The sequence below is a fragment of the Cotesia typhae genome, unplaced genomic scaffold (assembly GCF_013202065.1).
Source record: "Cotesia typhae breed Kobodo isofemale line unplaced genomic scaffold, CoteBio_Ctyphae contig_50, whole genome shotgun sequence".
Taxonomy (NCBI): domain Eukaryota; kingdom Metazoa; phylum Arthropoda; class Insecta; order Hymenoptera; family Braconidae; genus Cotesia; species Cotesia typhae.
This window is the reverse complement of record NW_027423758.1, coordinates 2,201,017-2,221,175: the sequence shown is the minus strand read 5'-3', so window position 1 is coordinate 2,221,175 and position 20,159 is coordinate 2,201,017. Positions and strand designations below refer to the sequence as shown.

The window sequence follows — 20,159 nt, the reverse complement described above, 5'->3', positions numbered from 1 at the left end:
ACTTGAAGGCCATCCCTGCACTTGAAACTACAGGGATTTTTCCTATTTTTGCATAGGAAAAATTCCTATGCTGACATAGAAATTTTTCCAATGTTAACATAGTAATTTTTCCAATGGTAACATGGGGATTTTTTTTTTATTAACATGATAGAAAAATCCATGACATAGAAAAAATTCATTTATGACATGAAAAAAAATTTTTTTTTTCAATTAAAAAAAAAATATAAATCGAAAAAACAACATTCTGAAATTTTCAAGATATTTGTAGAAAATGTCAAAGTTTCATATGAAAGAAAGAAAAAAGAAATTAAAAATGTTTATCATCGAGAAATTCGGAGTTTTTTCGGAAAATCTAAAAAATAACGATGAAGATAGGTTTGAATAATTTTTTTCTATTTTTTCCCAAAAAGAACATTTAATAAAAAAAATTTTGAAAAAAAAAAACGTCCCGATAAGTCAATTTTTGAAAAAGTTATGGCAATTTAAGCCACATCATCCATAATCTGCTGGATTTTTAATTTTTTCGAAATGTAAAGCAAAATTTGAAAAAAATTTCCTCGAATTTTTTTTATCACAAACCGACTGTATATCACTGTTTTACTTTAAAATTATCTGAAATTGCTCGAATGAGAAAATTGTTATGTAAATTTGTAATTATTAAATTAAGTTACATAAATTTTAGTGATAAATGAATTTTTCCTATGTCATATGGATATTTCTAACATGTTAATAAAGAAAAAATTTCCATGTTAACATCGGAAAAATTCCTATGTTAATATCGTAAAAATTTTTTATGTCATTATAAGAATTTTTCCTATGCAAAAATAGGAAAAATCCTTATGTTTTTGAGAGTTTTTAATTTTAACGGCATTCTTGAGCAATCGATTTTTTACATAAAGTTACTGCCTATTTTAAAAGATTATACGCAAAAATATACTGTAAATTTGTAAATCAGATCAATAAGCGATCTTTAAAAAAAAAAAAAAAATATTAATTTATCACACAAAATTGATCAATATCAAAGAAACGCTAATAAACTTTTATAAAACTCATCTGTTTCTATAACTTTTTCCAATTTTTTATTCAATTGTTGCAAATCATAGCGTACATATCGCTTGGTTGTTTGTATATCTCCGTGTCCCAGAAAATACTGTGCAGCAGCCAAATCATTTTCCTGCGCGAGTTTCGTTCCAATTATATATCGCATGACGTGAATGCCAAAGCCATCTGGCGGAACTTCACCAACAGCGGTCATGTAAAAACTGCGAATTGTGTTTGATAACTTGCGGGGTGACATATCGAATAAGCTTTCACTAATGCCCGTTTTTCTGTAATTTTTTAATTTATCAGCATAAACCTCTACCAATTCATTGACAAATTCTTCCAACACAGCGTTCCATGGCACAGACCAACATTCTGATGTCTTACATTTAAGTTGTAAAACTGGAGAACGCTTGTCCAGTTCGTCCAAATTTTGGACCGATAGCTGACAAATTTCAGCTGACCGCAAACCCGAGTAATAGGCGAATAATATCACGTATGCTCGTTTGTTCTCATGTTTGTTTTCGTTACACCACTGCAATAATTTCGAGATATTGCTGCTAGACGGTACACGTTCTTGTGGTGGCTTTTGGGAGTCGAAAACCCGCTGATTTGGTTTTATCGCCGATTTCTCAAAAAATCTTACACGCTTAAGTTGATTGTAGTACCGCATTATTGTACTCGATCGTATTCGTCGTTTATACATCTCGGTGATAAAGAATTCAGCGCGCTTGTCATTGTTTTCAACCGATGGCAATTTCAAAACATTCCGAATTATATGTTTTATTTTATCGTTCACTTTCGATAGTTCCAACCGTTCGTCCAGTGTATACTTGTAAAATTCTTTGTATTTATCATTTTCTCTTTCATATTTTTCTGCTACTTTTCGTTTTTTTATTGGGAACAAACTTAAGTTGGAGGCTTCGTTAGACTTGACATTAACCGTTACTTCTTTTTCGTTGACTTCCATTTCAAGAATGTTCTCGGTTTCTTTCAATAATTTTAATTTTTCAAAAATCCAATCGATAATTTTCTAAATACAATTGATAATTACTATCTAAAATAACATATTTGAAAAAAAATTAATTTTGTAATTTAATCACGGGAGAATTTTCAATTTTTCCAATGAAATTATAAACAGATTAATGTAATTAATATTAAAAAATTATTAAGTATACTTTTGAAATATTACTAAATATCTGGTAAAAAATGTAATTTTTTTTTTTTTTTGATTATCATTGTACTTGAAAAAATACATCAAATTCGTCCCTCTAGATTAGAATATTGCCTCAATGTTAAACATGTAAAATTTTTTAGAACAAGTAATTATATAATTATGTTAGTTAACATGATGATTTTTAGGTAATAAAAATTTTTTTTCCTCTTAAAATTGGAATTTTGAGTTCCGCTTTTAATGGGAGTTGTGTTTGAGCATTTTCCTGACTTATTTTGAGCGTAAGGGATTTATTCGATTTTCATAGAATTTTTAACAGCAGATTTAATTGGGCGCTTCCGGTCAAATTTTGAATTTTCAGCGGAAATACCCAAATTAAGCTTCTGCTAAAAAATTCTATGAAAATCAAAAAAATCCTCTCCCCTCAAAATATCGCAGAAAATGCCCAAACACAGCTCTTGTTAAAAGCGGAACTCAAAATTACAATTTTAAGAGGTTCTCCAAGGAAGTTACATTTTGGCACACCCTAATATATATACTCCCTCCATATAAATGTAATATTTAAAATCATTTTTTAATGACATCAATCGTACGATAAACACTATAATTCCTAATATATTTCTTACATTTTTGATACAAACTTAAATCAACATAAATATCATACCAAATTAAATTACTTAATAAAATTTTAAAATGATCAAATTTTGTATAATCCTGATTAATATCATAAACAATTTGATCACCATCACCTGCATCATTTTCATTGATGATTGGTTTCAATGGCATTAAATTAATTACCATTCCAATGTCCGACGGCAGTGATTCCAATACATACAATTTGTGTAGTGGATATGAAAATTTAGTATCAATTGTATATTTTTGATTGCGCAAAACCGGAGCTATCGAAAACATAATATTGCTTTCTACATATCGAATCGGATTAAAATGAATAAATTTATTGTTGTCTTCTTTTGTTATTTTCATTGTTTTATTTTCGTCGGCCTTGACGACATTTAATTTGTATGCGTACCGCAAAATCGTGTAGTCATGTTCATCATAAGTAACAAATGTCCATAAGGAGGATGAATTGTCAGTATTAATCTTATCATTAAGTGTGCGATTATTGAAGTAATCCGTTAGTACCATAAAACTGCAATTATCATCACGCACACATTCCTTTTCAATATATTCATCAACCGATAACATTTCAATTATTTTAACAGTCGCCTTATATAATTAATTTTATATAAATACTACAATTACATATTATTTTTATATCTTCTAAGAAAAGTAATTAAAATAAATTATAAATTTTTTTGCTATTCATTTATGTTTTTAATTATTATCAGCATTTTTTACATTTTCTTCATTAACTTGAGTCTTTTTTTCATAGCGTTTGCGAGATAGACTTCTAGCTCGTTCCAATTGTTTGTTTTGTAACTCTTTAAGAATTTGAGATCGACTTCTATTCTGTCTGCGACTTCTTGAACGTCTTCTTCTTTTTCTACGTAATTTTCCAATTGAATCAACTCCCAATGGCGATTTTTTCGTACTTTTTTCGAACATTATTCAAAGTAGATTATTTTAAACTATTTTTCATCCATAAAGTTACTAAAATATAAGATATTTGATTACTAATAATAAGAAAGAATTTTTTTTAATTTATATTTATACAATTTTACAGATCACGAGTTTGATTATAACTAACCAATAGTATTGTAAAAAGTAAATCCTAGGCTGCAACTGGTTTTTTGCTGTAACACAAAATATCAAAGAACGGTCATTTCAAACTAGCTCAGCAGAAGACAAAACTTTCCGAACGTGTGCTAAACCTACCATAAAAAATCTGGAAAACGGTTGACCCTAAAGGCCATTCCTACAACTTCCCGCAAATTCCATATCTAAGCGCTTAAAATTGCACTTCTATCACATTTATGTTATTTTGAGCTCTCCAAGCTCAAAGAGATAGCCTCAATTTTCTAAGCCTCATAAAGAATCTTTGAGCTTGGATTGATCGAACTAAAAATTTCGAAGTACTTCCGAAAAAACACTTTTTTTGGTTTTCTTTCGTTCACAATATCTCTCGAACAAATTAAGGGGGGAGACTCATGTAAATGCCTCGAAATCGGTCATTTTTTAACATTTTTTTTTACAGTGATAAAATAATTTCATTGTTTCGAACTTTTAACACAACTTTATTAAACATTTTAAGATTATAAAAAAACATTTTTTTTTTTTTTTTAATACAAAATGGCGGCTCAGCATGATGTCTTGTAGGCTGCCTCCGACGCGAGGTCCGAAACTGCTCTATTTGTCACTCATGAACCGTTGATCTGAAACAAAAAAAAAAAAATTTTTTTTTTTCAGGAGATATAAACGGAAAGGATAAACCTTTAAAATTAAAAAAAAAGGATAAAATCCAATATAAAATCAGCCTTAAAAAAAAGTTACGATTTTGGGCTATTTTTTTATCCTTTTACCCCCAAAAAAATTAGTAATCAATCAGAAATACCTGAAGTTTCAGGTTTATCCTTCCGGTAGTAATGTAGAGAAAAGCCTCACCAAATTTCAAACAAATCGGTCAATAATTTTTTGAGCTACAACACGAGCAGTTTTTCAAAAAGTAGTTTCGAGATAATCGCGTTTAAAGTTTCAGTACAGGAAAATGAGTAGTTTTACTGAATTATTAATTACTTACCGACTAATTTGCAATTCCAGGTCCATATAACAGTCCTTCTGCCTCCTCAAAAAGTTGATTTTCATCTATTTGATGTTGTCTGCGAGCTGAACGAGCTTCTTTGGTCTCTGAAAGGCTTTTACGATTCTGTCGGGTTATTCGCTCTTCGTCTGTACTATCCGCAAATATCTTAGCATAAGTGCCAATATTCAGATTCAGAAGGTTCATTATTCTTAATATGGAAGTATAACCTTCATTAAATATCCCAGCAGCAATGTAAGCTGAAATTTCGACTACTTTTAGTCCGGAATGCAGGTGTTTTGGGGATAATCGCCAAACTGTAGCGTTAAAACTTTCGTTCGCGTTCTGCGTATGACCACCAAGGCATCGCTCAAGTAAATCATCTTTGGAGAAATCTTGATATATTGGTAAAAGATGCTGTTTTAAATCTTCACCAAGTAATGGAGCTAAATTTTCCTCTCGAGGATCTCGATTTAGAGCAATAGCCTTCTGCTATTTGCACCAGCTATCAACGCCTTGAGGGCAGTTATCATGTTGGGGATTTTCTGTAGTGGAAAAAATATGATCATAAGTAGCCATTATGGCTTTTTTCATATTTTCAACACTGTTAACATTTCTCTGAATACTTAAACCATAATATTTTGTTAATTTTTTTACCACTTTATCAGTTAGTTTTCCTCTCCCCGAAAGTTTCTTTTCTTTTCTTACATTTCTAAGTCGAGAGCCCATTCTTTTTTCTACATGACCAATACATTCACTCTTCACTACTGGTAACTCATTACCGTAAGGTTCTAAATCTAGAATAGCCTTGAATGTCTTAGAATCTCCGTCACCAATGTAGTTACCATATTTTACTCCAAATTTTTCTTCTGAAGTCGAGAACATTTCTTTCATGACATCGACTTCCATCTTTCCTGACGAACCTTCGTGATTTTGTTGACACTCATCCTCATGATACTCACTCCACTTACGGAATTCTTCTGTATGAGTCTTGTTCTTCCAGTAAACACAGCCTTGACAGTAACTACTTTTTGTTTTCAAATCAATAACTTTCCCTGAATAATATCCTATGAGCGTTGCAACACCGTACTTCGATTTGAAACCACGTTTTTTCCAAGTACCATCTCCAGATACTTTTAAAATATTTTTTTCTCTTCCTTGCTCAACATTTTTTTCCATCTCTTCTTTCACTGCCTTCTGCGATAGAAATTCAAATGATAATTTCACTGTATTATAAATGTGTTCCACAATGTTAGCGTAACAACTTTTACTCAAACCAGTGCATAAATCAGTGTATCCATCAGGTTACAAAATACATTTATTCCTTCTCTTCCAACACCCAAAATTCTCATGATAAACACTATTCTCCGGTTTATTTCAAATCCGTTGTGAATGAAAGGACCTGAATTGATTATTTTATTACCACATGGACATGTGATAACAATTTTAAAACCAAGACCTCTGGAACCACACTCACTGAATTTTATCTTCTGATTACACACCGAGCACTTCACAATTTCCGACAAAGCTGTGAACACCGTAAAAAATTCAATTATCCTGTACCCGTGTAAAGGATTTGTTATAATTTCTTCACTATCACGGGTATGGAGTTTTTGCCACTGGCACTCTCATTGTGGCTTGTATTGGCTTCGAAATTTTCACCTTCTTTATTGGTGAACTGATTACCCTGATAACTTCGTTTTTTGGAGATATTTCGTGCAATATTGCCACGTGTGCCTTTTTATAATTCGGCATTTTTGCTTTTAAAAATCGACTGAACACGAAGAAATCTCCAGCTAAACTAAATATATTTCTATACTAACGGTTATTCGTGTACTAATGTTACACGTGTGCAGGAATGTAAAAGTATGTATATATATATACTAAAAGGGATTCTCGGTAGTTGAACAAAATAAATATTTCTAGGTATTATAATAGAAAGGTCCTTTTCAAGCGCCCCGACTACCTGGCTCGTTACTTGACAATACGTACTCCGACCCGCTCCACTGTATTAGCCATAACTTTGTAAATATTCGAGATTTTTTTTTTCCGGCTCGTCAGTACACGCTCAACATAGTATACTTTCAGAATATCGAAAAAAAAAAAAAATCGATTTTTTGAAAATTTTACATGAGTCTCCCCCCTTAACCGATTTTGACCGGATTAGAAGCAATCAACGTGGTTTTTCAAGGTTAAGAGTTTATTAGTTTTTGAAGATGATCGACCAAGCCGTTTAAGGGGTTATATCCACTTGCAATTTTAAAAAAATCGAAATTTTTTTTTTTGCATATTTTGAATGTATATATAAAACGTGAAAAAAAACTAATATATTCGAGAATATTGTCTGTAAATTTCAAAGTAATCCGGTAAATAGTTTCGGAGTAATGAGCATATTTGTAAAGACGTCTCCGAGCGTTTAAAAGTAGGCGGAAACGTAACTTTAAATAATAGCCAAAACTTTAAATGCGTTTTTCTCGAAACGATGTTTTCAAAGTCGGTAAGGAATATTTCTCCGAAACCGCTTGACCGATTGACTTGAAATTTTCACAGGATCTTCTTAGATACTTTTATCAGGTAATGATCCAAGGAATAAAGTTTCTGATAAAAATTTCGATTTTTTAAGTCACTTTAAAGTGTAAATTTTCGTGCAAAAAAAGATTTTTTTTTGTTGGGAAGCCGCCATTTTGTCTAAAATCAAAATTTTGACTATTTCTTCGATCATTACCTGTATTTATCTATCCTAAAAGTAATCCTTTTGGTTTTTTTTATTTCAAATAATTTGGATCAGAGATATCTTCCTCACCGCCAGACACCTTTTTGTGGAGGACCTTCAGGAGATCTTCTACAGGAACGACGGAACCGAATATTTTTATTAATAAAATATGAATTCTTAGAATACGTTAAATTCGCTAAATATTCATATATTTTATGTATATATTCAATGAAAAGCCTCTCCAGAAAAAATTAACAAAAAAACACATTTTTTCGAACTTACAAGTGGATATAACCCCTTAAAAGTTATTCCAAGAAAACCAGTTGAAAAAAAAAATTTTTTCACATTTTTTCACGGTTTTTTTTTAGATTTCTCGAAATCTATCAGTCCGAATTATATTAAAAATCTAAGTTTGGTCGAGTCCTTTTCAATGACGCCAACCGCGACGAAATCGATCAAACCGTTCGAAAATTAAAGGAGGTTTACATACTTACACACACACACACACATACATACAGACATAGTGACACCCTCGTGGGGATAGTCAGGAAAGCTTCCTGTGACCTTCAAACGTCGAGATCTGATGAAAACTCAATTTTTGCAAAACGGGGTAAAATCAATAACTTCCCAATTTTTAAAAATTTTAAATTTTCTTAGCGGGAAGTTAAAAAATAAATTCTTCATTAATAAAAAATTTTTGTTTAAATTAAAATACAATATCCTTGAAATTTTTCATGTGATCAGCGCCCAAAGTATCGTGACTCAATAAACCAATAAACATAACTGTACTACCGTCAGGGTCAAAAGCATAAATAGTACGTTCTTTACTCTGTACATTGTTAAAATTATATTTTAAAAATATCTCTTCTATAGTAGATATCTGACAATAAGTTAAAGTATTAAAGTCCGTATAGGAATAATTAAAGTCAGTAGCATTAACTTCATTTGGATAATTATCCTTCAATAATTTAAGCTTAAAAAGCTGAGTATTGTCCCAATAATTCTCTTCATCTTTTAGCGGGATAAACAAATGTAAAGTTGACAACCAAAATATTAAATTATCTCCTGTTTTCAAAAACGCCAAATGTGTAGTAACTTGCGTAAATTCATCGGTTAGCCTCAGTATTTTGTTAAAATGAAACCATCGCAATGATGGTACTTTGTTTAAACATTTGCATACTTCATAAGAAACTAATTGACCGCTATTGTTGTATTTACAGATCGACCAATGATTTATTTCATCATTGCGAGATGCAAAATTTGAAACTGATAGCACATTAGATTTTTCAGGACAGCAGATTTGAGTTAAGTACATCGGTATGTTTACGGCATTATTATTTTCATCAAAAATCACTCTTTTTTGATAATCTGTGCAGAAGAACAATGTCGTTGTATCGTAATAGTTGTAAACTAATGGCAACGATCGGTTGACATAAACAAAATTTATTGACGGAAAATTGTTTAACAACTCTCGACAATCTTCGTAAGTTTCAGTAGACTTGTATTCCTCATAGACTGGTTTCCGTGCTGATAAATTGAAACTAATCAATTCCGTTAATTCCTTGCGTTCGATTCTGTTAATTATTATGTTGACGGCGTTTATATTTTTTTGGTGATTATTGCTGTCTGGCAATTCAAATTTTATTATGTACAATCGTGTTGGCTCTTCCTTACGATTTTTCGCTATTGATTTATCCGATCCGAATGGTGTTGTTGATATGTAGTCAGAAATATCAACCGATTGCTTCACCAGCGATAAATAAAATATCAATGGCTCTGACGAATCATCAATCATTGATATTTCAATAGTATTGTTGGTTGTATTACGCCCATAAAAATTTGTTCCAAATATTTCGTATAGTCCAGACATTTTTGTCATTTATTTTTAATTACATCTAATAAAACATGTTATTAAAAAAAAAAGCTACAAATATTAGTTAATACTCGCAATTTTATGGTCTACGAGGCATATTGATAAATCTTCCGGCTTGTTATTATTTTCTTAAATTTCATTAAATTTACAATATGTAAATTTGTCATCGACGTTATTTTCAATTCACGTAATTCATTATCACCAAAATTTTCTAGAATGAGCGCGTCAATTTCTTTGAAAAATTCATCGTCTTTAACTGATTTTATATTTTCAACGTGTATAAATAATTTGTACAGACTTATATTGTCAAATTCCGAAGTTGTGAGAAACATCATATCATCATTTGTCAACCATGGAGTATCATAGTTTGCTAATACTACGATAGAATCGTACAATTAATTGTTATTTTCAAGTGAACTATCCTTTAATAACCTTAACAAGTGTTTCATTTTTACGAAATAAGCTTCTTTTATTAAAGAGTATAGTTTTTGCGTAATAGTTACTAATAAAAGTATCAAACAAAAAGGTTTTATTATTTTAAACTAGCGACCCGGTCCGCTTCGCTGAGCCTCAGTCAAAATGACTAAAGTTTTTGTTATAATTTTTTATTTTATTATAATGATCAATTAATTTTTAAATTCGAACAATAAGTTCAATACAATAATAATTAATCTAGAGCAATAACTAAAATTAATAAAATCATAAGTAATAAATTTTGCATTATTCATCGTCAAATAAAAGATTCCTACCAAATTTCAAGTCTGTAGTAGAAGTTACAGTGTGGAAATGGAAATTTAATATTCTAACAGCCACCCCCGCAATCCTTATTGAGGGTGGATTGTCGTAAAATCCGCTCTTAGATCATTTCCACATCACATATAGAAGACTCCACCTAAATTTGCCGTCTGTAGGATCTACAATTTGAAAGTTAAAAATTTTCATTGTTAATATCCACCCCCGCAACCCTCCCTGTGGAGCGAGCTATCGTAAAATACGTTCATAGATTATTTATATATCTCTTACGGAAGATTTCTACCAAATTTGGGAGCTATAGGAGCTATAGTTTACAAACGAGAATTATTCATTGTTAACGCCCCCGCAATCCCCTTTGAGGGAGGATTTTTTAAAAATTTATTTTACATACAAACCTTCTTCTAAAAATTCTGAAAACAACAAAAAAAATTTTAGCTCAATCGGTCCAGTTGTTTTCAAGTGATGCGTGGAAATACATGCGGCATTTTATTTTTATTTATATAGATAAACTGAGAAAACAGTTCATTTAAATGAATTGAGGCTCGTTAACTGTAAATAAATCTCTTATTTAAATATCACCAGAAATATTTATTTGATACAAATAAATTGATTAATTTGAGAAAAAGTTACAGTATATTTGAATGAAATCCAGATTTGTTGATAGTTAACAAATATTTCTTTAGTGCTAACAATCATATACTTCAACCAAATCAGATTTGTTAACTATAAATAAATGGTATGTTTCAATATATTCAAAGCAATGGTTTTTAGTTTAAAGTTAAGAATGTAGTAAAAGTAGACATATTGAACGTTTGGGGTAAAATAGGCACTTCTTTTAGAATTATTAATTACACTGAAATTAACAATGATAATAAAATTAGCCGACATCTAAAAATTTTTACAATTTTTTCTATTGAAAAAATTTTTTTTTAAATTTCATTTGTAAAAAATTTGAAAAGCTGTAAGTGCAATTAAAAAAAAATTTAATTTTTTAATTTAATTAGGCGCCAGGCGTAATTTACTTAAAGCTAGATTTGTTAATAGTTAACAAATCTTTATTTGAATGAAATAAATAAGTCGATTCAATTAACTAAACCAAAACGAAGTATTATTTGATTGAAAATAATATAAATTTAAATGAAAAAAATTTTTTAACATTAAATATATATTTTTCATTTATTTCAAAATAAATTTGAGTCAAACAAACTGTTTTCTCAGTGTACCATAATAAAATTATTATTTTACCAAGATAATGTACTGTTAATCAAAAATTTAGAATTTTTCATCGTTAACAAAATTAATTTGATGACAAGTAATTCTTGAGTCAAGACAATCGGTTTTCTTCAAAATAATGTTCTTATTTAAGAATATTTCTTTAAAATTAATCAGTTTTTTTTTTTTTTTCGTGTAAAAATTTCATCAATTTTTATTGGTTGATTTTTTAATTTGTATGAAAGAAATAAAATTTAACACTCTTAGCATAAAAAAATGAATATTCTCATCAATAAATTAAGAATTGTAATAAAATTAATCAATGCGGAAGCATTTTGCAATAATCGGTTGCATTATCTCATAATAATAAAAGTACGTCAAATCAATCGAACCTTCTGGAAGTTTAATTAAAGTGCGATGGTACTTATCTTCATTAACAAACGATTCATTCATGTTATAATGAAACTTGTCGCTCGAAGTAATGACATGAATATCAATAGGCACGATTCGTTTTTGTTTCAAAGCTTGACAAACTCTGAGGCACATTTTACACTTTTCAGAACTGTCGCGAAACTTCTTCAAGTCTTCCTTGCTGTTTGGTTTGTTTGCTGAAGGACAAGGGCTCACAGTTGTCGACAGATTCGGCAAACTAATGGAACAATTTTCGCTTTCGCGTTTGCAGATTCTTTCATCGGATAATATTCTGCGCTTCCACAACCATCTGTAATAAAAATGCGGCACACTCACAATGTTATAAATCCCGTCGAAGAATATGCATTCATAAACATTGAACTGCCTCAATGTATTCAGCAGATAATCTACGTAGAGAATTGCGTAGAAGCATCCAGAATTGTTACCAGCCACTATAAATTTGTCCTTGTCTTGAACTTCCTTTCCCGAGTCTATCAGATTCATCTCAATGGTCAATGCCGGGAATATTGTGCTGTGCAATAAATTTATTATGAATCCCATTGTTTCATACAAATAAGCTTGTTGGCTGCTGGGATACTCGAAAACGCAAACTGTGCGACCAGTATTGTAAGACAACATTTCGAAGAAATATTGTTGGATATTTGTTGACTCAAAATAGTCACCGGTAAACCAAATTATGGGCATCAAATTATTCTTTCCTGAATTCAATTCCGTATTAGAACTTGGAATAATGTAGTATTTAAATTTCATTGATTTGAATTCAACTATTTCTTCTTTAGTAAGAAAACCTTTAAGTTTGTTGGCATCACAAGCTACAAACAATGGCGGTAGCCAATTTTTCGAGATCATTCCATATAAAATATTGCCATTTATTAATAAAATAGCAGTAATTATTAGAAGGGTTATTATTATTACGTAAATAACAATAGAAACAACAATGAGTGCATTCTTCATTGATAAATTAAGTGACATCATACGTTACAAGCAGTTAGATTCTAATCTGAGAGGTTATAATCTTACTGAATACTTAAATGTATCTACTACAAAAGGGGATTGTTTTGCGCACTATTTTTATGCGACGCCTATCAATAATCAAACATTAAAATTATTAAAAAACAATCACGTTGATCGTCTGGCATGCATTTACGTTAACAAACGCGATAACAAAGTGCTGTTTATACGTTATGACGGCTTGGCAAAATCATTTGATGACGTTAGAACAGTCATTTACGATTACTGGACTATTAAGGACGCAAACTTAATGATGAACGACAATAATAATATTGATTATTACATTGAAAAGATTAAGAGAGAAGAAATAACACTTACTGATGTCGACAAAAATTCTATGGACGATTACGAATATGTCGGCTATGCTCACTGGCGCTACTTTGATCAGGGAATCCTGTACTACGGAACGCGTTATTTGTCCGATGAGGGCGTCGTTAGCGCCTTGGAGAACGACCAAATAAACCGGAATAAGAGCGATTTTCTTGAATCTTTCATTTTATACGCAACAGTGCACGAAAGTGACACTTTGTGGTCACGAAATCAAATCAATGATTTTGTTAAACATTTTCGTATTCAATCAGAAAATATTACGGTTGTTTTACCAACTAATAAGGACGAAGATGACGAAGATGACGAAGATGACGAAGAAGACGAAGATCTCTAATTATTCATATTTTATCTGTTTTTATAATTACTGAAGAAATTTACAAGATTTGACATTGGTGTGAAAAAAAATTACAATTTATGATTTTTTATATTAATTTTTGATAGACTACGAAAAAATGCTTTTTTTTTTTTAATTGATAAAATTACTTCGCGACCCAAATGCCAAAAGGGCGCATATCAATTTATACGCCCTTTTGGCTTTGCAGTGCCAAAGGGCGTATAAATTTTTTTTTTTTTTTACTAATCGCTTTATTAATACTTTTTAATTCTAAAAATAAAAAAATAAATTTCCAAAGCCAAAAGGGCGTATGTTTTAACTTATACGCCCTTTTAGCTTTAGAACATTGAAAATTTAGTGACCTAAAGCCAAAAGGGCGCATAATTTTTTTTGCCGATTGCTTTGAATTGTGATTTATATGTTACTAATTTTGCAGCAGAATTGAAAATATATATTGATTATTAAATTACAAATAGGTATTTTTAAAGGTTATTAAGGTAAAAGACCCAGTTATTGACACTGGCCTAGTTATTGACACTTGCAATTTTATTTTAATTAAAAAAAAAAAAAACAAATCAACTCTAATATAAATTAATAAAAATAATTTTTGAATTATAAATTTTAAGAAAATTGGTTTTTTGAGAACATTTGATTTTTTTAACTAGAATAAAATTGCAAGTGTCAAACAACTAGGCCAGTGTCAATAACAGGGTCTTTTACCTTATTACAATTTTAATACGAATTCTGTTTATAATTTTAATTGAAAAAGAAAAAAAAACAGTTGCGATATCTAAAACATGGTTGCTGAGTCAGAGGTGCGAAATTCAAAAACATTAAATGATCTGGATTTATTTTTTAGAGTTATATTTTATGTTTCAGAACAAAATTGAAAGCTTTTTTATACGCCCTTTTGGCTTAAGGCTAAACTTTTTCTAAAGCCAAAAGGACGTATGTTTTGAGATATGCCATTTGGCATTAGTACGTTGAAAATTTTTTTTTGACAAATCTTTACGTTTTGAGCAGTTCTAAGTTGAATGGCGAAAAAAATTTTTTTTACGCCCTTTTGGCATAAAACCCTATCTAGCTGCTGTAATACGCCCTTTTGGCATTTGGGTCGCGACTTATATTTTTACGTTACCAGCAGTTGACATTAATATAGGTTAGAAGTACCGTTTGTGGTCAGCGTACCTTTTTTGGCCATTTTATTTTCAAATTATTGTATAAATATTTCTATAAGCGCAAGACTTTATAAATTAATTAATTGATAAATCCTATAATAAAATTAAGATGAAAAATATGTGTTGCAAACTATTCGTAACGTGATTGGTCAAATATATCACAAGCACTAAAATATATGCAAAGTGTATAGTCAGGCGCGCACAAATTTGAATTTTAGTTTTATAAAAATTCCACTTGAATAGTCAAATTTTTTACAAATTCACTAAAATGTCAAGTGGCCAAAAATGGTTCTAAGATGGCCAAAATCGATATTTCTACACTATAGTTTGTGTGATTTCTTCTGATGTAACTCAACAAGAGGGTATGTAATAATAATAAATAATAATAAAACAGGTAGACACTATTACAACTTTTCAGGAAAAAATATTTTCAAAAAATATGTATCTTTATATTAGTACTAGAATTTTCGTGATAAATTAGTCATCACTGCAAAGTATTCTACTTAATTAAAATAACGAATAAAGGAAATTAATTTTGAAGAAAAATTGTAACAAATGGCAACTGCTGAACCAATAGTCGAACCATTGGATCCCGATGATTCTTATCAAAAATTATTGAAACTAAGTGAAGTCGGTGGAGGTGTGTTGCATAATTTTTATGGCATTGATAAAGCAGCATTCAATATTAACATAATCGACAAAATAGTATCGTTATGTCAGAAGAAAGAGTACGGTATTAAAGACTTGCTTGAATTGCGCGACATCGTAAATTTGACGATCTTCAATCAGTACATTGAAGAAAAAAACATTGACCGAATAAACCAATTGGAAAAGTACATTGACGTTTATTTATCAGCAATCTGCCGTTATAGAAGTCAAAATTATCATTTCGTACGCAACAAATTGTTACCATTGCTGCGTTTAAAAACTAAACCTCCGTTTAGTGAACCTGATTTGATCGCAAAAGGTACTGTATCTCTTAAGTATCCAGAATCAGATGTAAAACGAAAAATAAACAATAATATTGATATTATTCAAATGATACGCTCGCAACAAGCACACATCAGAAATACGTCTTATGAGTTACTAGTTTATAATAATCGGTCAAATATTTATGGCTCTAAACAGATTATTTTAACTGGATCAGTATTCGTCACTTTGGCTACATCGTTAATTAATTTGCAAAATGTCATGCTTAAAAATAATAATGAAATGGGATTTTATGTCAGGCCATTTTTGGAAGTTCATACATTGAAATGGGAAATTTAGATTATTAAAAAAAAAAAAAAAAAAAAAAAAGAAACAATTTTTTTAGCATTATTTGAATGGATAAATTATGAAATTTGGTTTTTCTTTTTTAGAATTTAATTTATCTAAAAATATTTATGTCTAGAATAAACGAGATAATTTTCAAAATAAAAATTAATATTTTGAGTAATCAATTTATTTAATATAATAATTAAGTGGTACCTCGCGAGTTAGAAAACAATTTTTGGATACGGATATCTTTGAAAATATCTAAATTTGAGAAAATCCAAAATATGCACGTTTGTATTTTTGAAATTTCTACATGTACAGTTTTTTATAAAAAAAAAAAAAAATTTATATCAAAAGTTATCTTATTATTTTATCTGTCCCCCTCACCATCATGTAATTAATGTAATTAATATTAATTTAATATTATTTGATTTCACTACTTATAATTTAGATGAAAAATATGAAAATATATGTTGTTGCACAAACTATTCGTAACGTGATTGGTTAAATAAATATATATTAAGCATGAAAATATATCTAATTCGTGACTACATGCACGCACGCGCTTGCGCGCGTACTTAACTCTAGTCACTTTTATAATTTAGATGAAAAATATGAAAATATATCATGTAAGCAAACTATTCGTAACCTGATTGGTCAAATATATCATAAGCATGAAAATATATGCAAATCCTATAGTCAGGCGCGCGCTTGCGCGCGCAAATTTGAATTCTAGTTCAATATATTTTATAAATTTAACATTATATCTCTTATATCTTTTATGTATATTGCCGCTGGGCGTAAAATGAATAAATAAATAAATAATTGCAAATAAAAGAATACAGCAAATTTTTGAAAGGTTTGAATAATTCAGTAGCTCGAAAAACCTTCCCAAAATTGATTTTTGGTAATAAAAATTTTTGAATTTTGTACAGGTAGATATTTTGGCGCTGAGCAATTTCCTATGGAGCTATTTACCATAGCTCCATTTACACCTTAGATGTCCTTGACCAAAAATTATTTTTTTCGGCTGTGTGCCATCTTCAGGGTCATCTATTTAAAAATGAAAAGATTGAATCATTAAAAAGTTTAATTCAAGGAAAAGTGGATTAAATCAAATAATTATAGTCTTCTCATCAAATTATTTGAAAAAATGTATTAAAAAATTCTACCGTACAATGAAATTTTTAAATTTACAATAAAAATATTTTGAACTCGACTCACTCAACCTGAACATCCTCGACAACCACAATGTATACATTCTACGACTCTACCTTCTTCCAATTTCCCTTTTGGAACTCGACAAATACAGTTTGTTTTAAAGTTTGTATCTCTCGTTTGGATGCATCGAAGACAACACAAATTTTCGTACCCAGTTTTCTTCCACTTGGCAATAAGATTTTTATCAGCAATTTTTTCGTTTACACAATAGTCATATAATTCCCTGCTTATAGCTTTTCTCCGGTAGAAGAGATCGTATATGTACCTAGACTTTTGATGATGAACTCTGAAAATTGACCATAGTGACTCGTGTATTCTTTTACCTTCATGAGATTCTGTTTCAGCTTCCCTCATTTTGGATTCCAGTTCCTCCAACGTTGGCTCAATCAGATCCCATCCTTCTGGGGGTGATTTTTTACTTCTGCGTACTTTTGGCATTGTTATTTTTGTGCACACAATTATTTAAGGTTGCAAGAAAATTTTCCAATTTAGCAATAAAGCTTTTTAAATCTTTGAATTTAACACTGATGAACTATTTGTTATTTAGCAGAATTATCAAATTTTTTACCGTTGAAAAATGAAGAAAATAATGTAAATATTTCTGTAAGAATCACTTTAGATTAGAAGATTACTCCTCAGCACAGAAAGCCTAAACTGTGAAATTTGATAGCGATGGATTCTAAATGGATGGTCAGAGAAGAAAACTTAAAGGCCATCTGGTGGTAGCGTCCTTAGACAAATTATACACACGCACTTTTAAGTTGGGTTATTATTACAGGTTAAAAAAAAAAAACAATGCTTTGTTATTAAATTTTTTTAATAATTCAAAACGAATTAAATTAATTGGTCTTTCGAAGAGTGAAATATGATAACTATACAGAATAAAAATCATAAAGTAACAGTAAAAAACTTTCACTGATACTGATGGACTTACTGTCAATCTACGTCCGCAATTTAAATCAAACTTGACGGAAAGAGTTGACAAAGCAAGCGATTACTTATAAGTTACTTAACAAATAGAAGATGATTCTAAAGTTAGCCGACGTTTTTGATTTTTTTTTTTTAATTTATTAAATTAGAATTGAATAATTTTCTTCAAAAATTGCACTTATAGTTTTTCAAATTTTTCTACAAATCAAAATTTTTTTTTTATTTATAATAAATTTTTTCAAAATGGAAAAAAAAATTCTAAAAATTTTTAGATGTCGGCTAACTTAAATTTCATAAATAGATGTCAAAACTTGCTGTACAAATTAATTGTAGTAAAGTTGAAAGGAAATTTAACTAAAAGTTTGACTGTTGATTTAATTTAATTATTAAAAATAAATCAAAAAATTTAAAACGTCGGCTAACTTTAATGACATATTTTCTTTTAATTCTTATAAAAAGTCATTTGCAAATAATAAAAAATGCATTTAAATTCTTACAACAAATTAATTACAATTAAAAATTTCTATTGATAGTTTTTTTTTTATTTTTAGAAGAGAAATTTTTTTATTACATCAAAGTTAGCAGTCACTTGACCATTTTTTAATTTTTTTTTATTTCTTCATACCAATTTTTTTTTGCCATAATTTATTTGTTAAAAAAATTCTAAAATATCTGCTAAATTAATTTTCATATCTTTTACTAAATTTTTTTCATAATAATTCCATTACTATAAAATTCTACAAAAATTTATTATGTCTGTCAACTTTAATGTCACCAGTAAAAAAAAACACTGAAGTTGACAGATATTAAATTTTTTTTTTGGAATTTTACAGCAAATAAATTATTAAAAAAAAATTTAATTAAAAAATTTTAAATGTGAAAATTAATAAAAATTACAAGTGAAAATTTTTAGAAGCATTTTTTATTGTAATTAATTTGTTAAACAAATTTTTAAAATTGACAGCTGACCGCTAACTTCAGAGGAGGTAAGAATTTAAGACAATGTTTTTTTTTTTAATTTATACACATTTCTATGTTACAGGAATTTTTTAATGATTCAATGATGTGAAAAAAAAATTAATTTCAATTATAAATTTTCAATGATTTAATGAAGCTTAAATATAATAATCAGAGCGCGCAAGTAAATTCAACGGTAAGTGTTTAGCATTCATTTTACATTGTATATTAATTTTGGAATGTAAAGTATAGAATGAACGTGCAAAATTTTTGTGATTAATGTAATCAGTTTTTTGATAGGCTAACTCTTCCATATAGTGATTGGCAGCGTGATCAGCAGCAACTAATAATTGCAATAATTCTTCCTGCAACGGAACTTCTTTAACGTGTTCATAAGCGCAGTTGATGACATGTTCTTCCAAATTTTCCAAGCGCGTGTTGTCATCGAATTTTATCTGCGGCAATTGATTAACTTTACAACACTCGCGTAATAACTTACGCGACACCATAACGCAGGGCTGTTGGCAAGGTGATTGTGACTGTGACAATAATGGAACGTCGGCTCCTGACATGTTACTTGTCATTGACGGGTTGTTGAGCGTAATGACAATCGGCTCACTGAGTAATACACTGTTTTCAGTTATCAGTACCTTGCATCTATCGATGCCCGGAAAATTGTTGAATTTTAATATTGTTGATACCATATTTATTGCAACATGCCATACGCTGTCTGTTAGGTTTGTAAATCTTGATGATTCTATAAAGTTCCACGCGTAATCTATTACATGATGGATGTACTGCATCAGTTTGTTAACTTCATTTGAATTATACATTACGCTGTGTGGTTTCAATCCGATGTAAATGTTGAAATTTTCATTTGATAATTCAGAATCACGAGTATTTTGTGATTTTTGCATTATTATAACATCATCGTTCTCTGTTTCACTGTCGCTAGATTTTCGTTTTAGTGAGTCTGTGAATTTTAACATTTTGTACTTTGATTTTTAGAAATTTTAACTTTTACAATTATTGATACAACTATAGA

The 20,159-nt window shown here is 29.6% G+C and overlaps 8 protein-coding genes across 10 annotated transcripts; 2 read left to right on the top strand and 6 right to left on the bottom strand.

Moving 5' to 3' along the window:
• Positions 1 to 982: 982 nt before the first annotated feature.
• On the bottom strand, positions 983 to 2,086 carry LOC141531857 (uncharacterized). The gene has a single exon (XM_074249912.1). It carries the CDS (start codon positions 2,009 to 2,011, stop codon positions 1,019 to 1,021), a length of 993 nt encoding a protein of 330 aa, XP_074106013.1. The 5' UTR covers positions 2,012 to 2,086; the 3' UTR covers positions 983 to 1,018.
• A 2,255-nt stretch (positions 2,087 to 4,341) lies between these two features.
• On the bottom strand, positions 4,342 to 6,522 carry LOC141531865 (uncharacterized). 3 transcript variants are annotated; one of them, XM_074249932.1, is made up of 3 exons: positions 4,914 to 6,522; positions 4,728 to 4,812; positions 4,342 to 4,548 (listed from the first exon to the last, which is right to left on the bottom strand). In XM_074249932.1, the coding sequence occupies exon 1, from the start codon at positions 6,090 to 6,092 to the stop codon at positions 5,406 to 5,408; it is 687 nt and encodes a 228-aa protein (XP_074106033.1). In that variant the 5' UTR covers positions 6,093 to 6,522; the 3' UTR covers positions 4,342 to 4,548; positions 4,728 to 4,812; positions 4,914 to 5,405. The 3 variants fall into 3 exon arrangements, with proteins under 3 accessions (XP_074106033.1, XP_074106032.1, XP_074106031.1); XM_074249931.1 differs by having other exon boundaries at positions 4,728 to 6,522; XM_074249930.1 differs by lacking the exon at positions 4,728 to 4,812.
• Positions 6,523 to 7,515: 993 nt separating this feature from the next.
• On the bottom strand, positions 7,516 to 9,520 carry LOC141531853 (uncharacterized). The gene has a single exon (XM_074249903.1). It carries the CDS (start codon positions 9,503 to 9,505, stop codon positions 8,333 to 8,335), a length of 1,173 nt encoding a protein of 390 aa, XP_074106004.1. The 5' UTR covers positions 9,506 to 9,520; the 3' UTR covers positions 7,516 to 8,332.
• Positions 9,521 to 11,734: 2,214 nt separating this feature from the next.
• LOC141531855 (uncharacterized) lies at positions 11,735 to 12,871 on the bottom strand. The gene has a single exon (XM_074249909.1). The coding sequence runs from the start codon at positions 12,869 to 12,871 to the stop codon at positions 11,780 to 11,782; it is 1,092 nt and encodes a 363-aa protein (XP_074106010.1). The 3' UTR covers positions 11,735 to 11,779.
• Positions 12,834 to 13,673, top strand: LOC141531863 (uncharacterized). The gene has a single exon (XM_074249928.1). It carries the CDS (start codon positions 12,834 to 12,836, stop codon positions 13,569 to 13,571), a length of 738 nt encoding a protein of 245 aa, XP_074106029.1. The 3' UTR covers positions 13,572 to 13,673.
• A 1,539-nt stretch (positions 13,674 to 15,212) lies between these two features.
• Positions 15,213 to 16,710, top strand: LOC141531864 (uncharacterized). The gene has a single exon (XM_074249929.1). It carries the CDS (start codon positions 15,305 to 15,307, stop codon positions 16,016 to 16,018), a length of 714 nt encoding a protein of 237 aa, XP_074106030.1. The 5' UTR covers positions 15,213 to 15,304; the 3' UTR covers positions 16,019 to 16,710.
• Positions 16,711 to 17,147: 437 nt separating this feature from the next.
• Positions 17,148 to 17,892, bottom strand: LOC141531872 (protein BUD31 homolog). The gene has a single exon (XM_074249940.1). The coding sequence runs from the start codon at positions 17,663 to 17,665 to the stop codon at positions 17,231 to 17,233; it is 435 nt and encodes a 144-aa protein (XP_074106041.1). The 5' UTR covers positions 17,666 to 17,892; the 3' UTR covers positions 17,148 to 17,230.
• Positions 17,893 to 19,105: 1,213 nt separating this feature from the next.
• Positions 19,106 to 20,159, bottom strand: LOC141531860 (uncharacterized). The gene has a single exon (XM_074249925.1). The coding sequence runs from the start codon at positions 20,101 to 20,103 to the stop codon at positions 19,273 to 19,275; it is 831 nt and encodes a 276-aa protein (XP_074106026.1). The 5' UTR covers positions 20,104 to 20,159; the 3' UTR covers positions 19,106 to 19,272.